This window comes from Oryx dammah, unplaced genomic scaffold (assembly GCF_014754425.2).
Source record: "Oryx dammah isolate SB20612 unplaced genomic scaffold, SCBI_Odam_1.1 HiC_scaffold_3, whole genome shotgun sequence".
NCBI classification, from domain to species: Eukaryota; Metazoa; Chordata; class Mammalia; order Artiodactyla; family Bovidae; genus Oryx; species Oryx dammah.
The window spans coordinates 94,868,821-94,884,340 of NW_024070187.1; the positions used below are offsets into that span (position 1 = coordinate 94,868,821).

At 37.0% G+C, this 15,520-nt stretch overlaps 1 protein-coding gene across 1 annotated transcript in view; it reads right to left on the reverse strand.

Moving 5' to 3' along the window:
• The window catches only part of PRKG2 (protein kinase cGMP-dependent 2), a 111,593-nt gene that overhangs the window by 80,526 nt on the left and 15,547 nt on the right, over window positions 1-15,520 (reverse strand). The window contains exon 2 of the mRNA XM_040237184.1: window positions 2,330-2,496. Coding sequence (XP_040093118.1) covers window positions 2,330-2,496 — 167 coding nt within the window. The remainder of the gene's footprint in view (window positions 1-2,329; window positions 2,497-15,520) is intronic.

Genomic DNA, 15,520 nt, shown 5'->3' on the forward strand with positions numbered 1-15,520 from the left:
CATGGAATTCTCCAGGAAAGAATACTGAAGTGGGTTGCCATTTCCCTCTCCAAGGGATACACCCAACTCAGGGATCGAACCCAGGTCTCCTGAATTGTGGGCAGATTCGTTACCATCTGAACCACCAAGGAAGCCCAAAACTGTGATACATCCAGACAATGAAATACTATTCAGCACTAAAAAGAAATGAGATGCTAATCCATGGAAAGACAAGGAGGAACATTGAACACATATTACTAAGTGAAAGAAGTCAATCTGTAAAGGCCAAGTAATGCATGATCCCAACTATATAACACTTGAGAAAAGGGAAAATGATGGAGAAAATTAAAAGATTAGCAGTTGCCAACAGTTAGGGGGAAGATGAACAGGCAGAGCACAGAGGATTTTCAGGACAGAGAAAATACTCTGCATGATATTATAATGATGGCTATATATCATTATACATTTATCTCACCCTATAGACTGCACAACACCAAGGATGGACTTCAAATGATTATAATGTGTCAAAGTAGGTTCATCTTTGGTTATTAAAAAAAAACATCTTTCTAGTGAGTAATGTTAATAACAGGAGAGGCTATGGATATGGGTAGAGGGTATATGGGAAATCTCTGTTCTTTCCTATCAATTATTCTATAAACCTAAAACTGTTCTAAAATTAAAGTCATAAAAAGAAAGGGCACTTGACAACAATCTTCAGCTAAGCAGAGGTTGCGGGGGAAGGAGAGGTAACTTCCTCACAGTTCTTCTACCTGGGTAATTCTCTCCTTTCCCTTCAAACAAATGCAAATAAAACCATAGTTAATCAAGTGTTAGTCGCTGGGTCCTGTCCAGCTCTTTGTGACACCATGGACTGTATCCCACCAGGCTCCTCTGTCCATGGAATTCTTCAGGCAAGAATACTGGAATGGTTAGTCATTCCCTTCTCCAGCAGATCTTCCTGACCTAGGGAGTGAACCCTGGTCTCCTGCATTGCAGGCAGATTCTTTACTGTCTGAGCCACCAGGGAAGCTGATTAGCTAATTAAAACCATATGTAATAAGACTATATTCTTAGAGGAAGAAAACAGTGGGGTTATTTCTCTTTCCCTTGAAGAATTGTTCTTTCCTTCTCCTAATTCACAGCTAAGTACAACCCCTCTGGGTCAGCTCTATCTACCCAGTCATTCAATGCACCTGATCTGAATACCTATGTTGTGCGTTAGTATACTGGATTGGCGTTTTTCTTTCTGGGAATCAGGTCTAATGAGGAGGATGAAACTGGAGCCCATTATATAGAAATCATGTCTTATTCACCTTGTCTCCCTCAGAACTCCCAAAGCCCAAATATGGGCTTTGATCATATTTGACCATAAATAAAAATTTATAAATTTGAAAAAGCATTGTTTAGATGGCCAGGAAGCAAAATAAAAGGCCACAGCACATTCCAGGTTAGCAGTCCATCTGGGCAAGCTAGTCAACTTTTTTCCCTAAAACTCAAAAAGTTGAGGCAATTCAGAATTTGCATTCAATAACAACAAGTCCTGTTCAGATAATTTCTTGCTTCTGTATCAAAAAAAAAAAATTGTTGAATTCCACTACAAGATTTGATATGCATTTGACATGCATCTGAGAAATAAATCCTTTTCCTTCTAACTATTATGATCTACCTAGCATGGAAGCATGTTCAAGTGATCAGGTATGGAGAAATTCCTTTAAATGGTTCTAAATACACCAGCCTTAATCTTAAAGCATTTCATTTGACTTATCTATTGTGTGCACCACGTGGGAAGTCCAGCTGTTGGTTAAATGCAACTAAATGATCTTTTGAAATCATTGGTATATAACCAGACTATTTAACAGAGCCACAAAAACAACTGTTTTCTTTTTCATGGTACAACAGTGTAAAAAGCCAGCACAAGCAGTGGTATTCTGAATATTCTAAAACACCTTTCTGAAGTTAAGTGTCACTGTGATTAATAAGTATTAACTTTCAAATCAGATTCTTAAATTTGCATTCTGTCTCCACCACTAATGAGCTGTGGCCTTGGGTAACTTACTTAACCTTTCTGTGACACAGTCCACATTAGTAATATGAAGATATTAGCACTTGCCTAACAGAATTAGTGAGCTGAAATGAGATCTCTCTATTAAATACTCAGTAGGATGCTGGACATATAGAAAGCATTCTATAAATATTAATTATTAACATCAGGATGATTTGATCAACAAATATTATTATTTCATGAACTCAGTCTATTTTCTACAAATAGAACAACCAAATATGTGCAAAAAAATCATTAATCAATAGGCAAATATTTGTTATATGATAACTAAAAATTTGTGAAACCCACCTGCCAGTACAAAGATATGGTTTCCTGGTTCTCCTTGCTTAATAATGTAGCTCCCTTGCTGGTAGTTTCTCCCATACATGCATTCCACCATGTCTTTGATCTGTTGAGGATCCAATCTCTTCAGAAATTGATTTTTATTAAGGGCATCTGTAATGAGCTTCTTCTCACTGATGTAATGGAAAGGAAATGTTGAATTACAATTAGTGAAAAACATCTTTATTCTTAATATTACTACCCATGTGTTTACAACTTTAACCAGTCAATCCTAAAGGATTTCAACACTGAATATTCATTGGAAGGACTGATGCTGAAGCTGAAGCACCAATACTTTGGCTACCTGATGCGAAGAGCAGACTTGTTAGAAAAGACCCTGATGCTGGGAAAGACTGATGGCAGGAAGAGAAGGGGGTGACAGAGGATGAGATGGTTGGATGGCATCACCGACTCAATGAACATGAGTTTCAGCCAACCCTAGGAGACAGTTTTAGGACAGGGAAGCCTGGTGTGCTGCAGTCCATGGGGCACCAGAGTCAGACACGACTTAGCAACTGAATAACAAAAACAACAATTTACAACTTTTCCAGCAAGGACAAAAAGTCTTTTCTAGCTCCAGCAACACTTGACCCTTATAACTACCATTCATTATGTGGAAATCCTTTGAAAATATTTTTGAATATTTTTCTGTTAATCATGATGAAATCAATTTTATCATCACTCTGAATTGTCATCATCACAAATGCAGCAACCTTCGAGATCTCTAGGTGCAATACTAATGGACATATGGTTTTTAAATGGAAAAGGGGCAGGTCTATATGAAAGACAGAAGGTTATGCAAGAGACTATAACACAGTACTCTTTCATTAGTGTATACACAAACCCAATTCCCATGGTGCTAGTCATTCTTATCTTATTTAACCCTCACTACTATTCTGTGAGATAGTGACTATTTCTACTTTTAGATAAGTAGACTAAAAGCTGGGCTTCCCAGCTGGCACTAGCAGTAAAGAACCTGCCTGTCAAATGCAGGAGACTTAAGAGATGGCAGTTCAATCCCTGGGTCAAGGAGGGCATGGCAATCCATTCCAGTATTCTTGCCTGGAGAATCCCACGGACAGAGGAGCCTGGCAGGCTACAGTCTATAGGGTAGCAAAGAGTCGGACACAACTAAAGGACTGAGCATGCACACACAGACTGAAAGTTGAAAAGCAACTATTTTGCCCCCCTCCCAGGATTTAAATCTAAGTCTATGAGTCTGAAGTCCGTGCTGCTTCAATTCCATCTCTTTCTTATTCTGAGCTGGAGAAGTTGCCTCCCCTGGGACTCATAAGGTTTGATCAGACATAGACGGTGATGGTGATAGTTTGGTTTTGCTTATGTTTTGACTCTTAGTATGCCTAGACTAGACAGAACCTACATTTACAATCTCACAGCATATTTAGTCCCCAAATCAGAAGTCCACTTGTTGATAATCCTAGAACACTTTAGTTTCTTTTGGAAAAGAAGTAGCTCAAAGCAATTACCTAAGCATCGTCACCATAAATTTCAAATGTTCTAATTAGCATATTTTATTGGTAGTTATCTTAGAATTATGTGCTAGAAGAAAAGTTGCCTTGTGGGCTAGGTCAGAAACTTTACACAATATATTTGCTTTCACTCAAATACAGTGTTTTGTTTTGTTTTGATCAGAGTTTTTTCCTGTATTTTTCATTCAAACTCTCTCCCATCCCTACCTTTGTGTTTAAAAACTGTGATCTTTTCTACACAGCAAGTTCTCAAGGGACTTGTCTGGGAGTCCAGTGGTTAGGATTCAGCACTTTTACTGCCAGGGCCCAGGGTTCAATCCCTGGCTGGGGAGCTAACACATCATATGCCTCATGGTACAGCCAAATTTAAAACAAAAGAAAGAAAGAAGGTTCTCCAACCCAAAGTAAAAGTTCATGGAATTAGTACTTTATGATCCTCTTCATCAAGCCATAGGCTCCATGAAGGAAACAAAACACTCTTGTATAGAAATTCCTTCTTCCCTATAGTGACTCCATCAGTTTCAGAGTCATCCAGACTCTCAGAGTACCTTGAAAACTTCCTTCCTGTTTCATTTAATCTATCACCAAATCTTGCAAGTTCTCTTTACAAAATATCACTGTTATCCATTTTAGTTCCCACTTCCAAGGGTGTCACCATATCCAAGAAAAAAATTCTTAGGTCTGGATAATTTTAACAGCTTCCTTTTGGTTTTTCAGCTTCTAATCTCTTAGCCGTGTCAGTCAGTTCAGGCACTCAGTCGTGTCTGACTCTTTGACACCCCATGGACTGCAGCACACCAGGCTTCCCTGTGCATCACAAACTCTGGAGCTTAATCAAACTCATGCCCATCGAGTCAGTGATGCCATTCAACCATCTTATCCTCTGTCATCCCCTTCTCCTCCTGCCTTCAATCTTTCCCAGCATCAAGTTCTCTTCCAGTGACTCAGTTCTTCACATCAGGTGGCCAAAGTATTGGAGTTTCAGCTTCAGCATCAATATTTCCAATGAATATTCAGGACTGATTTCCTTTTGGATGGACTGGTTTGATCTCCTTGCCATCCAAGGGACTCTTAAGAGTCTTCTCCAATACCACAGTTCAAAAGCATCAATTTTTTGGCACTCAGCTTTCTTTAGCGTCCAACTCTCACATCCATACATGACTACTAGAAAAACCATAGCTTTGACTAGGCAGACCTTTATTAGCAAAGTAAGGTCTCTGGTTTTTAATAAGCTGTCTAGGTTGGTCATAGCTTTTCTTCCAAGAAGCAAGCGTGTTTTAATTCCATGGTAATTACTTACCCCTGTAAGTGGTACTTACCCCTGTAAGTGGTACTTACCCCGTAGTCCATCCTATACTACACTATCAGATTAATTTTGGTAAAAAACTGGTAAAAAAAAAAAAAAAACACATACTATACCACACTATCAGATTCAGTTCCGTCAGTTCAGTCGCTCAGTCGTGTCCGATTCTTTTCCAACCCCATGGACTGCAGCATGCCAGGCCTCCCTGTCCATCACCAACTCCCGGAGTTTACTCAAACTCATGTCCAGTGAGTCGGTGATGCCATCCAACCATCTCATCCTCTGTTGTCCCCTTCTCCTCCTGCCATCAATCTTCCCCAGCATCCGGGTTCTTTTCAAATGAGTCAATTCTTCAAATCAGGTGGCCAAAGGATTGGAGTTTCAGCTTCAGCACCAGTCCTTCAATGAATATTCAGGACTGATTTCCTTTAGGATGGACTGGTTGGATCTCCTTGCAGTTCAAGGGACTCACAAGAGTCTTCTCCAACACCACAGTTCAAAAATGTCAATTCTTTGGCACTCTGCTTTCTTTATAGTCCAACTCTATCAGATTAATTTTTGTAAAAAACTGACTTCACTCTAATCTCATTCTTCCTTTATCCACTAAAATCATTAATTCACTCAATTAATATAAAGTGAAAAAAGACTTTTGCAAGATGGTCTTCTTGGGGGAAATCTGTGAACAATACCATAAAAGCTCCAGCTTTCACAAGCCTTTCATGCTGGTGTCATATTCCAGCAAGTATTTCCTCAATGCCCACATATCCCAATTTCCCAAAATATGTTCCCAGAAGCACTGTTCCTTTATAAACAAAAATTTGTTGAGTTTAGACAATTTGGGGAATTCACCATGCACACTTTAAAGTTTCAAAGAAATCTTGCAGTAAACAAATCTTTTTAAATCAATGTTTTCCAAACCTCAACGTCTTCTTTATTTCTTTGTCTGGCTTAGCTTCTATTAACATTGCATGGAAATATTATGAAAAGCCTTTTGCCCATAGAAGAAAATCAACATCCCACAATGTGGTATTCTCACATTTCTCATCACATGCATCCACTCTATACATCCAGTATTTACTCCCTAAAACAAATCCTTTGTTACAGATACATTGGTAACCTCATTGTCTCCTATGCCTGCCAGCTTCATCCTCAGACTTGGCACATGTTTTCTCCTTGAACTGAATTTCTTTTCCCCTCGACCTACCAAATATTATACATCTAACAAGAAATCCCTTATGACCAATGCTGCCTACATACAGTAGCTCGTACACCCTTTTATTCTATCCCAAACTCCTAGAATACGTGTTTTCATGCCCATTCACCTCAACAAATTTACTAAGCATTTATTAAAGACATAAAAAGCAATTAAGCATGGTCCATGGCATCACCGACTCGATAGATATGAGTTTGAGTGAACCCCGGGAGTTGGTGATGGACAGGGAGGGCCTGACATGCTGCAATTCATGGGGTCACGAAGAGTCGGACACGACTGAGTGACTGAACTGAACTGATAGCCTCAAAGAGTTTCTAGATCCTTTTAACTTAGTTTAGTACATAAACACATTGTAATATTCTTTTAGAAAAGAGTTCTATGAGTTTTTCTCCAAAGTAATTCATAAATTCTTGGACAAGTGAGTCTTGTCTTGAATTATCTGTTTATGAAGCTACATACAAAAGTGATTAAGTGTATGAACTTTGCCACTCCTTCTCTAACTATGATACAGGCCAGCCGTTATAAGCACAGCTCTCCCTGTTCACACAAAACAAGTATAAAAGCTGATTGAAATATATATTTACAAACCTGCTTGATAGCACTGGAGACCTATCAACACAGCAACAGCTTGATGAAGGATAATCAACAAGAGAACATGAACTTGACATTCACCTCTTCTTTTCCCTCTAAGGCATTTACTGATTTGTAGGCAGCACTGAGCAGAGTTTTGGCAGCCTCAAAGAGCTTGGAACACACAAGTCAGTGTTTAAGACACACCAAGATAGATCATAGTAAACCTGGGATTACAGATGGGACATCAAAAGAGTTATAACCTAGAAGTAAAGACTAACCCAAACAGGAATAAAAAAAACTAACTTTAAAACTACAAATCCTATTTTGGCTAAAATTATTTGCCCTTGCTTAACTGCCTGTGAGAAGCAAAGGTAAATCTTTCTGTAAGATGTTCACAGAATCTAGGGCTCAAATATTCTCTACATTTTTTCTATATGGAATACTTGGCATGACATAAAAAATTACCAGGCATACCAGGAGAAAAGATCAAATGGATGAAGATAAAGAGGAAAAAGACAACAGAAACAGATCCACAGTAGATTAAAAAATTGTACATATCAGGTAAAAACTTTAGTATAACTATGTTTAAGACAATCTAGGACAAAATGGAAAATGTCAACCAAGAAAATGTATCTTTTTATGAATCATATAGAGATTCTAGAATTTAAACATACAATACCTGAAGTTTACAACTCAATAGATAGGTTTAAAATCTAATAAATCACAGCTGATAAAGATTAGAAAATGAATATGGGCAGGCAGAATATATCCAGATAGAAGACTGGATTGAATCTAGGATAGAAAGAAGAACAATAAAATCAAAAGCAAAATATAGGAGACATATAAGGCATGATAGAGAAGTTGAGCATATATGTAAAGAAAGAGAAAGTGAAAGTGAAGTCGCTCAGTCGTGTCCAACTCTTTGCAACCCCATGGACTATAGCCTACCAGGCTTCTCTGTCCATAGAATTTTCCAGGCAATAGTACTGGAGTGGATTGCCATTTCCTTCTCCAGGGGATCTTCCCAAACCAGGGATTGAACCTGGGTCTCCGGCACTGTAGACAGACACTTTACCATCTGAGCCACCAACTGGGCCCCAAAGAAAGGGAAAAAAATTAGTCTGAAACAATCCATGAAAACACCATATCTAAGAATTTTCTTAAATCAGTGAAAATGTATCAGGCTATGGACAAGATGCACAACAAATGCCAAATAAAATATATACATAAAAAAGCATGTTTAGTCCCATCATAGCCAAATTATTGAAAACCAATACAAAAGGAAAATTTATAAAGTGGCTGGAGAAAACAGGCGTTATTACCTTCAAATGGCCAATAATAGGACTGACTTACTTGCCAACATAAATTATGGAGACCAAAAGACAATGGAATATCTTCAAAGTGCTTCAGAGTGCCTAGTTCAATATCTTTACTCAGTGAAAAAAGCCTTTAAAAATTAAAGGAAAATGAATACATATTCCAAATACAATTCCATTGGCAACAGACTTAACAGAGAATAAAAATGATCCCAGATGTTAGAGGAAAGAAACACTGGGAAAAGTAAAGTGTGGGTGACTAAAGGAAGCTCATCTTCATAAAAGAATAAAAATAATACCTTGTAGAAGGGGCTTCCCTGGTATCAAGGGGCTAAGACTGTGCTCCCAATGCAGGGGGCCTGGGTTGAATTCCTGCTCAGTGAACTAGATCCCACATGCTGCAGCTAAGAGTTTGCATGCCATAGCTAAAAGATCTCACAAGCCACAACTATTCATAAGACCTGGTACAGCCAAATAAATAAAAATAAATATTTAAAAAATAAGAATAATACCTTGTAGAGTTTGCAATACATGATAAATGTATGAAAACAAGAGCCAGAATTGCATGATCAGAAAATGGAGTTAATATAAATTTAAGGTCTCGGTATTGATAATAAACGTATTAGTCTATATTGAAAATTGAATAAATTAAGAATGAATGTTACAATTCGAGTAGTTCCTACAAGATTAGTCTAAGACTGTTTAACTAGAAAGCTGCTGCTGCTGCTGCTGCTGTTGCTGCTGCATCACTTCAGTCATGTCCAACTCTGCGACCCCAGAGACGGCAGCCCACCAGGCTCCCGTCCCTGAGATTCTCCAGGCAAGAACACTGGAGTGGGTTGCCATTTCCTTCTCCAATGCAAGAAAGTGAAAAGTGAAAATGAAGTCCCTCAGTCGTGTCCAACTCTTCGCAACCCCATGGACTGCAGCCTACCAGGCTCCTCCGCCCATGAGATTTTCCAGGCAAGAGTACTGGAGTGGGGTGCCATTGCCTTCTCCAACCAGAAAGCTAACAGAAGAGAAAATGGAATAATAAATATACTTAATTAATTCAAGAAAATGGGAGGTAGAGAAAAAAGAAATCAAAGTGAAACAAAGTGAAACAACAATAGTAAGATGCTAAAGTTAAACCCAAACATTTTTATTTACACTAAATATAAATACATTAAATATCTCAATTAAAAGACCAGGTTGTCAGATTGATAAAAAGAAAGAGAGAAAGTACCAAGTACATGTTGCTTATTAGAGGTATACCTTAAAGAAAATAGAAAGGCAGAAAATGATATACCATGTAAACACCAGCTATAGGCATGGGTGTGTTTTAGTCACTCAGTCATGTCCAACTCTTTGCAACCCTATGGACTGTAGCTCACTAAAGCCCCCTGTCCATGGAATTTTCCAGGCAAGAATACTGGAGCAGGTAGCCATTTCCTTCTCCAGGAGATCTTCCTGATCCAAGGATCAAATTCCAGTCTTCTGCATTACTGACAGATTCTTTACAGTCTGAGCCACCGTGGAAGCCCAATTATAGGCATACCACAGAGATATCGCAGGTTCAGTTCCAGACAGTCACAATAAAACAAATATTGTAACAAAGTGAGTCACATAAATTTTTTGGTTTACCAGAGCATATAAAAGCTATCTTTACACTATATTGTAGACTATTAAGTGTGCAATAGCATTACGTCTAAAAAAAAAAGTACACACATTAATTAAAAAATACTTTCTTGTGAAAACATACTAACCATCATCTGAGCCTTCAGTAACTCAAAGTAGTAATATTAAAGATCACTGATCACAGATCATCATAACAAATACAGTAATAAAAAGTTTGAAATACTGTGAGAATTATCAAACTGTGATGCAAAGATATAAAGTGAGCAAACTGTTGGAAAAATGGGGCACCTATAGACTTGATGGACTCGGGGTTGTCACAAATTTTCAATGTGAAAAATGCAATATCTTAAAGTAAATAAAGTGAATGCATAATAAAACAAGTTCTGCCTATGTAAAGAAAATTTTCCTTGACACAGGAAAGTAGGCTTTAATGAAAGATATTATTTCTAGAAATAAAGAGCAATATTTTATATTGGTAGCATTGGGAAGATACATATATTTTAAATCTTTATCCATCTAATTAGATATCATCAAATTGACAAAAAAAACTGACAAAATTACAAGAAGAAACAGACAAACACAACCAATTTGGGAGAGTTAATACATCCTTCTAAGTAACTAATAAAACAAGCAGGCGAAAATGAGTTCGAAAATAGAAGATCTAAACACTTGACTATCAAACTTTACTTAATCTCTTGAACTAACTGACATTTTAAAAAGCTGTATTCCAACAAATTCAGAATACTCATTCTTTTCAATTACACGTGGAACCTTCATGAGAACTGACCATATGAGGATCATAAAGCAAATCTAACAGATTTCACAAGATTGAATAATACAAGCATATTCTTTGAAAACAATAAAAGCTAAAAATTTAAGCTAGAGATCAGAGACAAAATCAATTAAAAATAATCAGAAAATCATCAAATGTTTGAGAACTGAGTAATATATTTTTGAACAGCCCACTGATTAAGAAAGATTAAATCATAGAGAAGTCAGATAAAATTTTGAAATAAATGATAAAAATGTGATTTTTCAAAACTTGTGGGATTCAGTTAATTCAAAACTAAGAGGAAAACTTACATTATTAAATAGATTACAAAAGAAAACAGATTAAAAATGAGCAACTTAAGTGAAAGTGATTTAAAGAGCTAAAAAAAGAAAAGCAATTGAGTTTATAAAAAGGGAAAGGAAGTAACAAAAAAAGAAGCAGAAAATGACACAAAAGGAAAAAGTGCAATGAATAGAATCAAAACAACTCAAAATACATTATTTGAAAAGTCTAATAGAATTGATAAATTCATGGAGAATGGAGTGGTGGGGGGGAAGGTTAGGATGTTGTGGAGAAAGAATAATTGCCAATGTTGGAAATGAGAAAAGAGACATCACCGTAGCTATTACAGATATGAGAAATGAAGGGATAATATAAATAACTATTTTTAAATTTTAGATTAAAAGAAAATTCCCTAGAAAAATATAGTATACCCACACTGAAATTAAAAAAAAAAAAGAGAGAGAGAGAGAGAAAATCTGATAAGCAATAAATAGATAAAAACTATTCCACAAAGAAAATTCTAGACCTAGGTGACATTATCTTTAAGTTTTCCAGATATTTAAGGAAAAAACATTATTAAGCTTATATAATCCTTTCCAGAAAATAGAAAAAAGAAAAATTTTCCAGCTTATTTTTTAATGCAAGAATGGCTTAATAACAAAAACCCATATTATAAGAAAAATTAAAGGTTAATATCCCTAATAATGGAGAAGGGAATGGCAACCCACTCCAGTGTCCAGTGTTCTTGCCTGGAGAATCCCAGGGACAGGGAAGCCTGGTGGGCTGCCATCTATGGGGTCGCACAGAGTCCCTAATAAAGATAGGTACAAAGGTCAAAAACAAACACATCTAGACCAGACTAAAAATCAACATAATTAACCACATGAAAAGGGCAAACGAGTAAAATACATAGCAAAATCTTATGGAATGAAGAAAAAGTATTTGATAAAATTAAACACCCATATATGTTTCAATTTTTTTTTTAAAAAAAAAGCACTTAGTAAATTAGGAATAGAAGGGAATTTTCTTAATCTGATTTTTTTTTTTTAAAAATCTGTAAAACAAAACAAAAACAGAAAGTATCACATTTTCTGGAAATGCTTTCCTTCAGATATTAGAAATGGGACACTTCAATTTCACCCTGAATAAAGAGTCTGAGCAAATTTAATACAAAGAGAATAAAAGAATCAAAAAGGAAAAAAGTGTATCAAAGATATAAACACAGGAAAAGAAGTAATAAAACTGCCATTCTTTCCAAAAGACATGGTTATATAAATGGAAAACTCAAAAGAATGTACAGGTAAAACCATCAAAATTAATAACTGATTTCAATAATCTTGCTGGATTTAAGGTCAATAAGCAAATTCAGTTGTATTTCTATATCCCAGAAGCAAAGTAAAAATGCAAATTTTTAAATGACATCATTTTTAAAAGATCAAAAATATCAACCAAATAAGATTATAAGATATATATAACAAAATATATATATATATGATATATATAACAAAATGTGTAAGCTTTATACAAAGTACAAAATAAGAGAAATGAAAGAATATCTAAATAAATGGAGGCATATTAGCAGATCATGAATGAGAAGACAATTTTTAATGATGTCAATTGTATTCAAATTGATCAGAATCAATGAAATATCAATAAACATCCTAAAAAAAACTTTTATGAAAATTGACAAGCAATTTCTAAAGTTCTTAGTCATAAGAAAGCCCAAGAATAGCTATTACAACACTGAAGAACAATAACAAAACTAAAAGACTTAAAGTAATGGATATCGAGAATTATTATTAATCAAAATAATTGAGAGACTATACTCTTGGCACAAGGATGGACAAAAAGACCTTTGGACCTGCACAGAGAGACCAAAAAGCCATCCAAACATACATGGATACTTGATTTATGACAGCAGTTGTACTACAAAGCTACAGGGGGGAAGCAGACATCAATGGAGAATACATAAATTAAAAAGCGTTCACCCTTGTTAAATAACAAGGAAAAGCAAGTCAAAGCCAGTGAGACAGCACAACATAAACATGCCATAAACATGCCCACCAGAACAGCTAAAATGAAAAAGATAGACAATGCTAAATGCCATGACGATGGAGAGTAACAACACTCATACAATGCTGGTAGGGCTGTATATTTGTTCAACCATTTTGGAAAACTACTCACAGTATTCGGCAATCTATATTAAATGTGAACTTAGATAAAATGTACCACCCAGTAATTCCACTCCTAAGTATTTTCGTGGTTGTTTAGTTGTTAAAATCGTGTCTGACTCTTTGCTACCCTATGAATTGATTATAGCCCACCAGGCTCCTCTGTTCATGGGATTTCCCAGGCAAGAATAGTGGAGTGGGTTGCCATTTTCTTCTCCAGGGAATCTTCTTGACCCAGGAATCAAACCCATGTCTCCTGCTTGGCAGGTGGATTCTTTACCACTGAGTCACCTGGGAAGCCCACTCCTAGGTATACACTCATCATAAATCATATATAAATAAAAAGACATGTGCAAAACTGCTCATGGAAGCATTATTTAAATTTGCTAAACACCAGAATCAACCGAATGTCTATCCATAAGTAGAACTGATAAACTGTGGCACAGTCGTGCAACAAGCACTATAGAGCAATGATAATAGCGAAACATTGCCACACACAACATCATAAATGACTCTCAGTATATAAACTAAAGAAGTCAGACTCTATTAGAGTCCATACTCTATAATTCCATTAACATAAAGTTAAAAAAATAGGCATAGTAATCTTTGATAATACAAGTGCTACCTTTGAAGTGGGCTTTGCAGGTGGTGGTAGGGGTAAAGAATCTGCCTGCTAATGCAGGAGATGTCAGAGACGCAGGTTCGATTCCTGGGCCAGGAAGATCCGCTGGAGGAGGGCATGGCAACCTACTCCAGTATTCTTGCCTGGAGAATCCCATGGACAGAGGAGCCTGGAGGGCTACAATCTATAAGGTCACAACAAGTGGGGCATAACACATACACATTTGAAATAGGTAATGTTTAGGGACTGCAAGGGAGCAGAGGGGCTTCTGAGGTACTGGTAAGAAAGATTCTATTTCCTGATCTGTTTGGAGCTTACATGGGTGTGCTCATTTTACGATTTGAGCACATCAATTAAAAATTCACTTAAAAGCTAAAATGCGTATATGGCTTTGGAGACAGAAGATCCTAGGTTCAAATTCCAGCTCTGCCACTTCCTACCTGTGTGACCTTGGTCAAGTTACTTAACCTTTCTGAACCTCAGATTTCTGCCCTGTAAACAGAGCTGAGTAATCATAACCTATGTCATACAGACACTATGCACTTAACTAAGATAAGATGCCAATACATTCCTAATAAATGGCAGTAATAGTTGTAGTTGGCCATAGTAGTAGTTATAGCATGCTTTTGTCTGGGGAAGAGTGGGATGGGGAAAGTTCTGGAAACCACAAAGAAGCACTGCAAAGACCCTATGCTCAGTTCAAAGTTCCTCCAATAGGGCTGGATCTCGAATTGATGCCCATCAGCGGCAGGTCCATTGATAATCCTTTTGTAATCCTTTTATACCCCCAACTTATATAATCAACATTCTTTGAAGCAATAAATTCCTGTCCTCTCGGTTGCTTCAGGAAGTTTAATTTGTCAAAGTCCACTGACAGTTCTTGTTAAGCCAAGCTCTCCATCTTCCTTCACTGGTCCTGTTTACTACAGGCCTGTGTTCTCACTGTTTGTTTTTGTCAGGCCATAGAATGTGTCTTGCAAACTTCTTTGCACAAAGCTCAGTGCACAGTAGGGACCAGGGGCCTCCACCTACCTTCTTATCTGTCAAGTATTTCTTGTGAGCACAAAGGCCAAGGCAAATTTACTTGTGTGGCATTTCATAGCTTAATCGTATATACAAATAGAAAGCATATGATAAGGCATATTTGTAGAGGGCCCAAGATCAAAAGCTATCATACCAGGGCTTGATTCCTAATTCTGTCCCTTATGAGTTGTGGAACCCCGGGCAAGTCACTTAACCTCAAGTTTTCTCAGCTGTAAAATGACAATAAACACAATCCACAGGTCATAGGATTTCTATGAGAATTAAGTTAGTTAACCATACAGAGCACTAAGAATATGGCCTGGCACATAAAATATATTACAGAAGCGACAGTGGTACTATTATAGGTCAGCAAGTTACCAGCAACTTAAAAATCTTTGAGTTAACACAGCTCTAAAAGTTCTATACTTGAGATCCGCTGCTATTTATTAAAGGAGACTCTTCAATGATGTGAATAAAACTTCTGATAGTCCAGACCCCTCACCTGTTCAGCCTCCCTATGCTCAGGGTACCCCAGGCTCACAGACCTCCAGATGTGCCAGGCTACTTTGTCTCCCAGCCATCCACTCCTCAAAACCCAGGTCAATGCCAGCTCTTCCATGCAGGTTTCCTTGATCCCACAAAGTAAATGATGCTCCTTCCCTCCTTCATATACCCATCTCTTAGGACATCAATTATGCAAGACTGCAATACATTTTAATTTCCCCAAAGAGACTCTGATCTTCAAGAGTGTGACTACCCTTTCCTCATCCTCTACC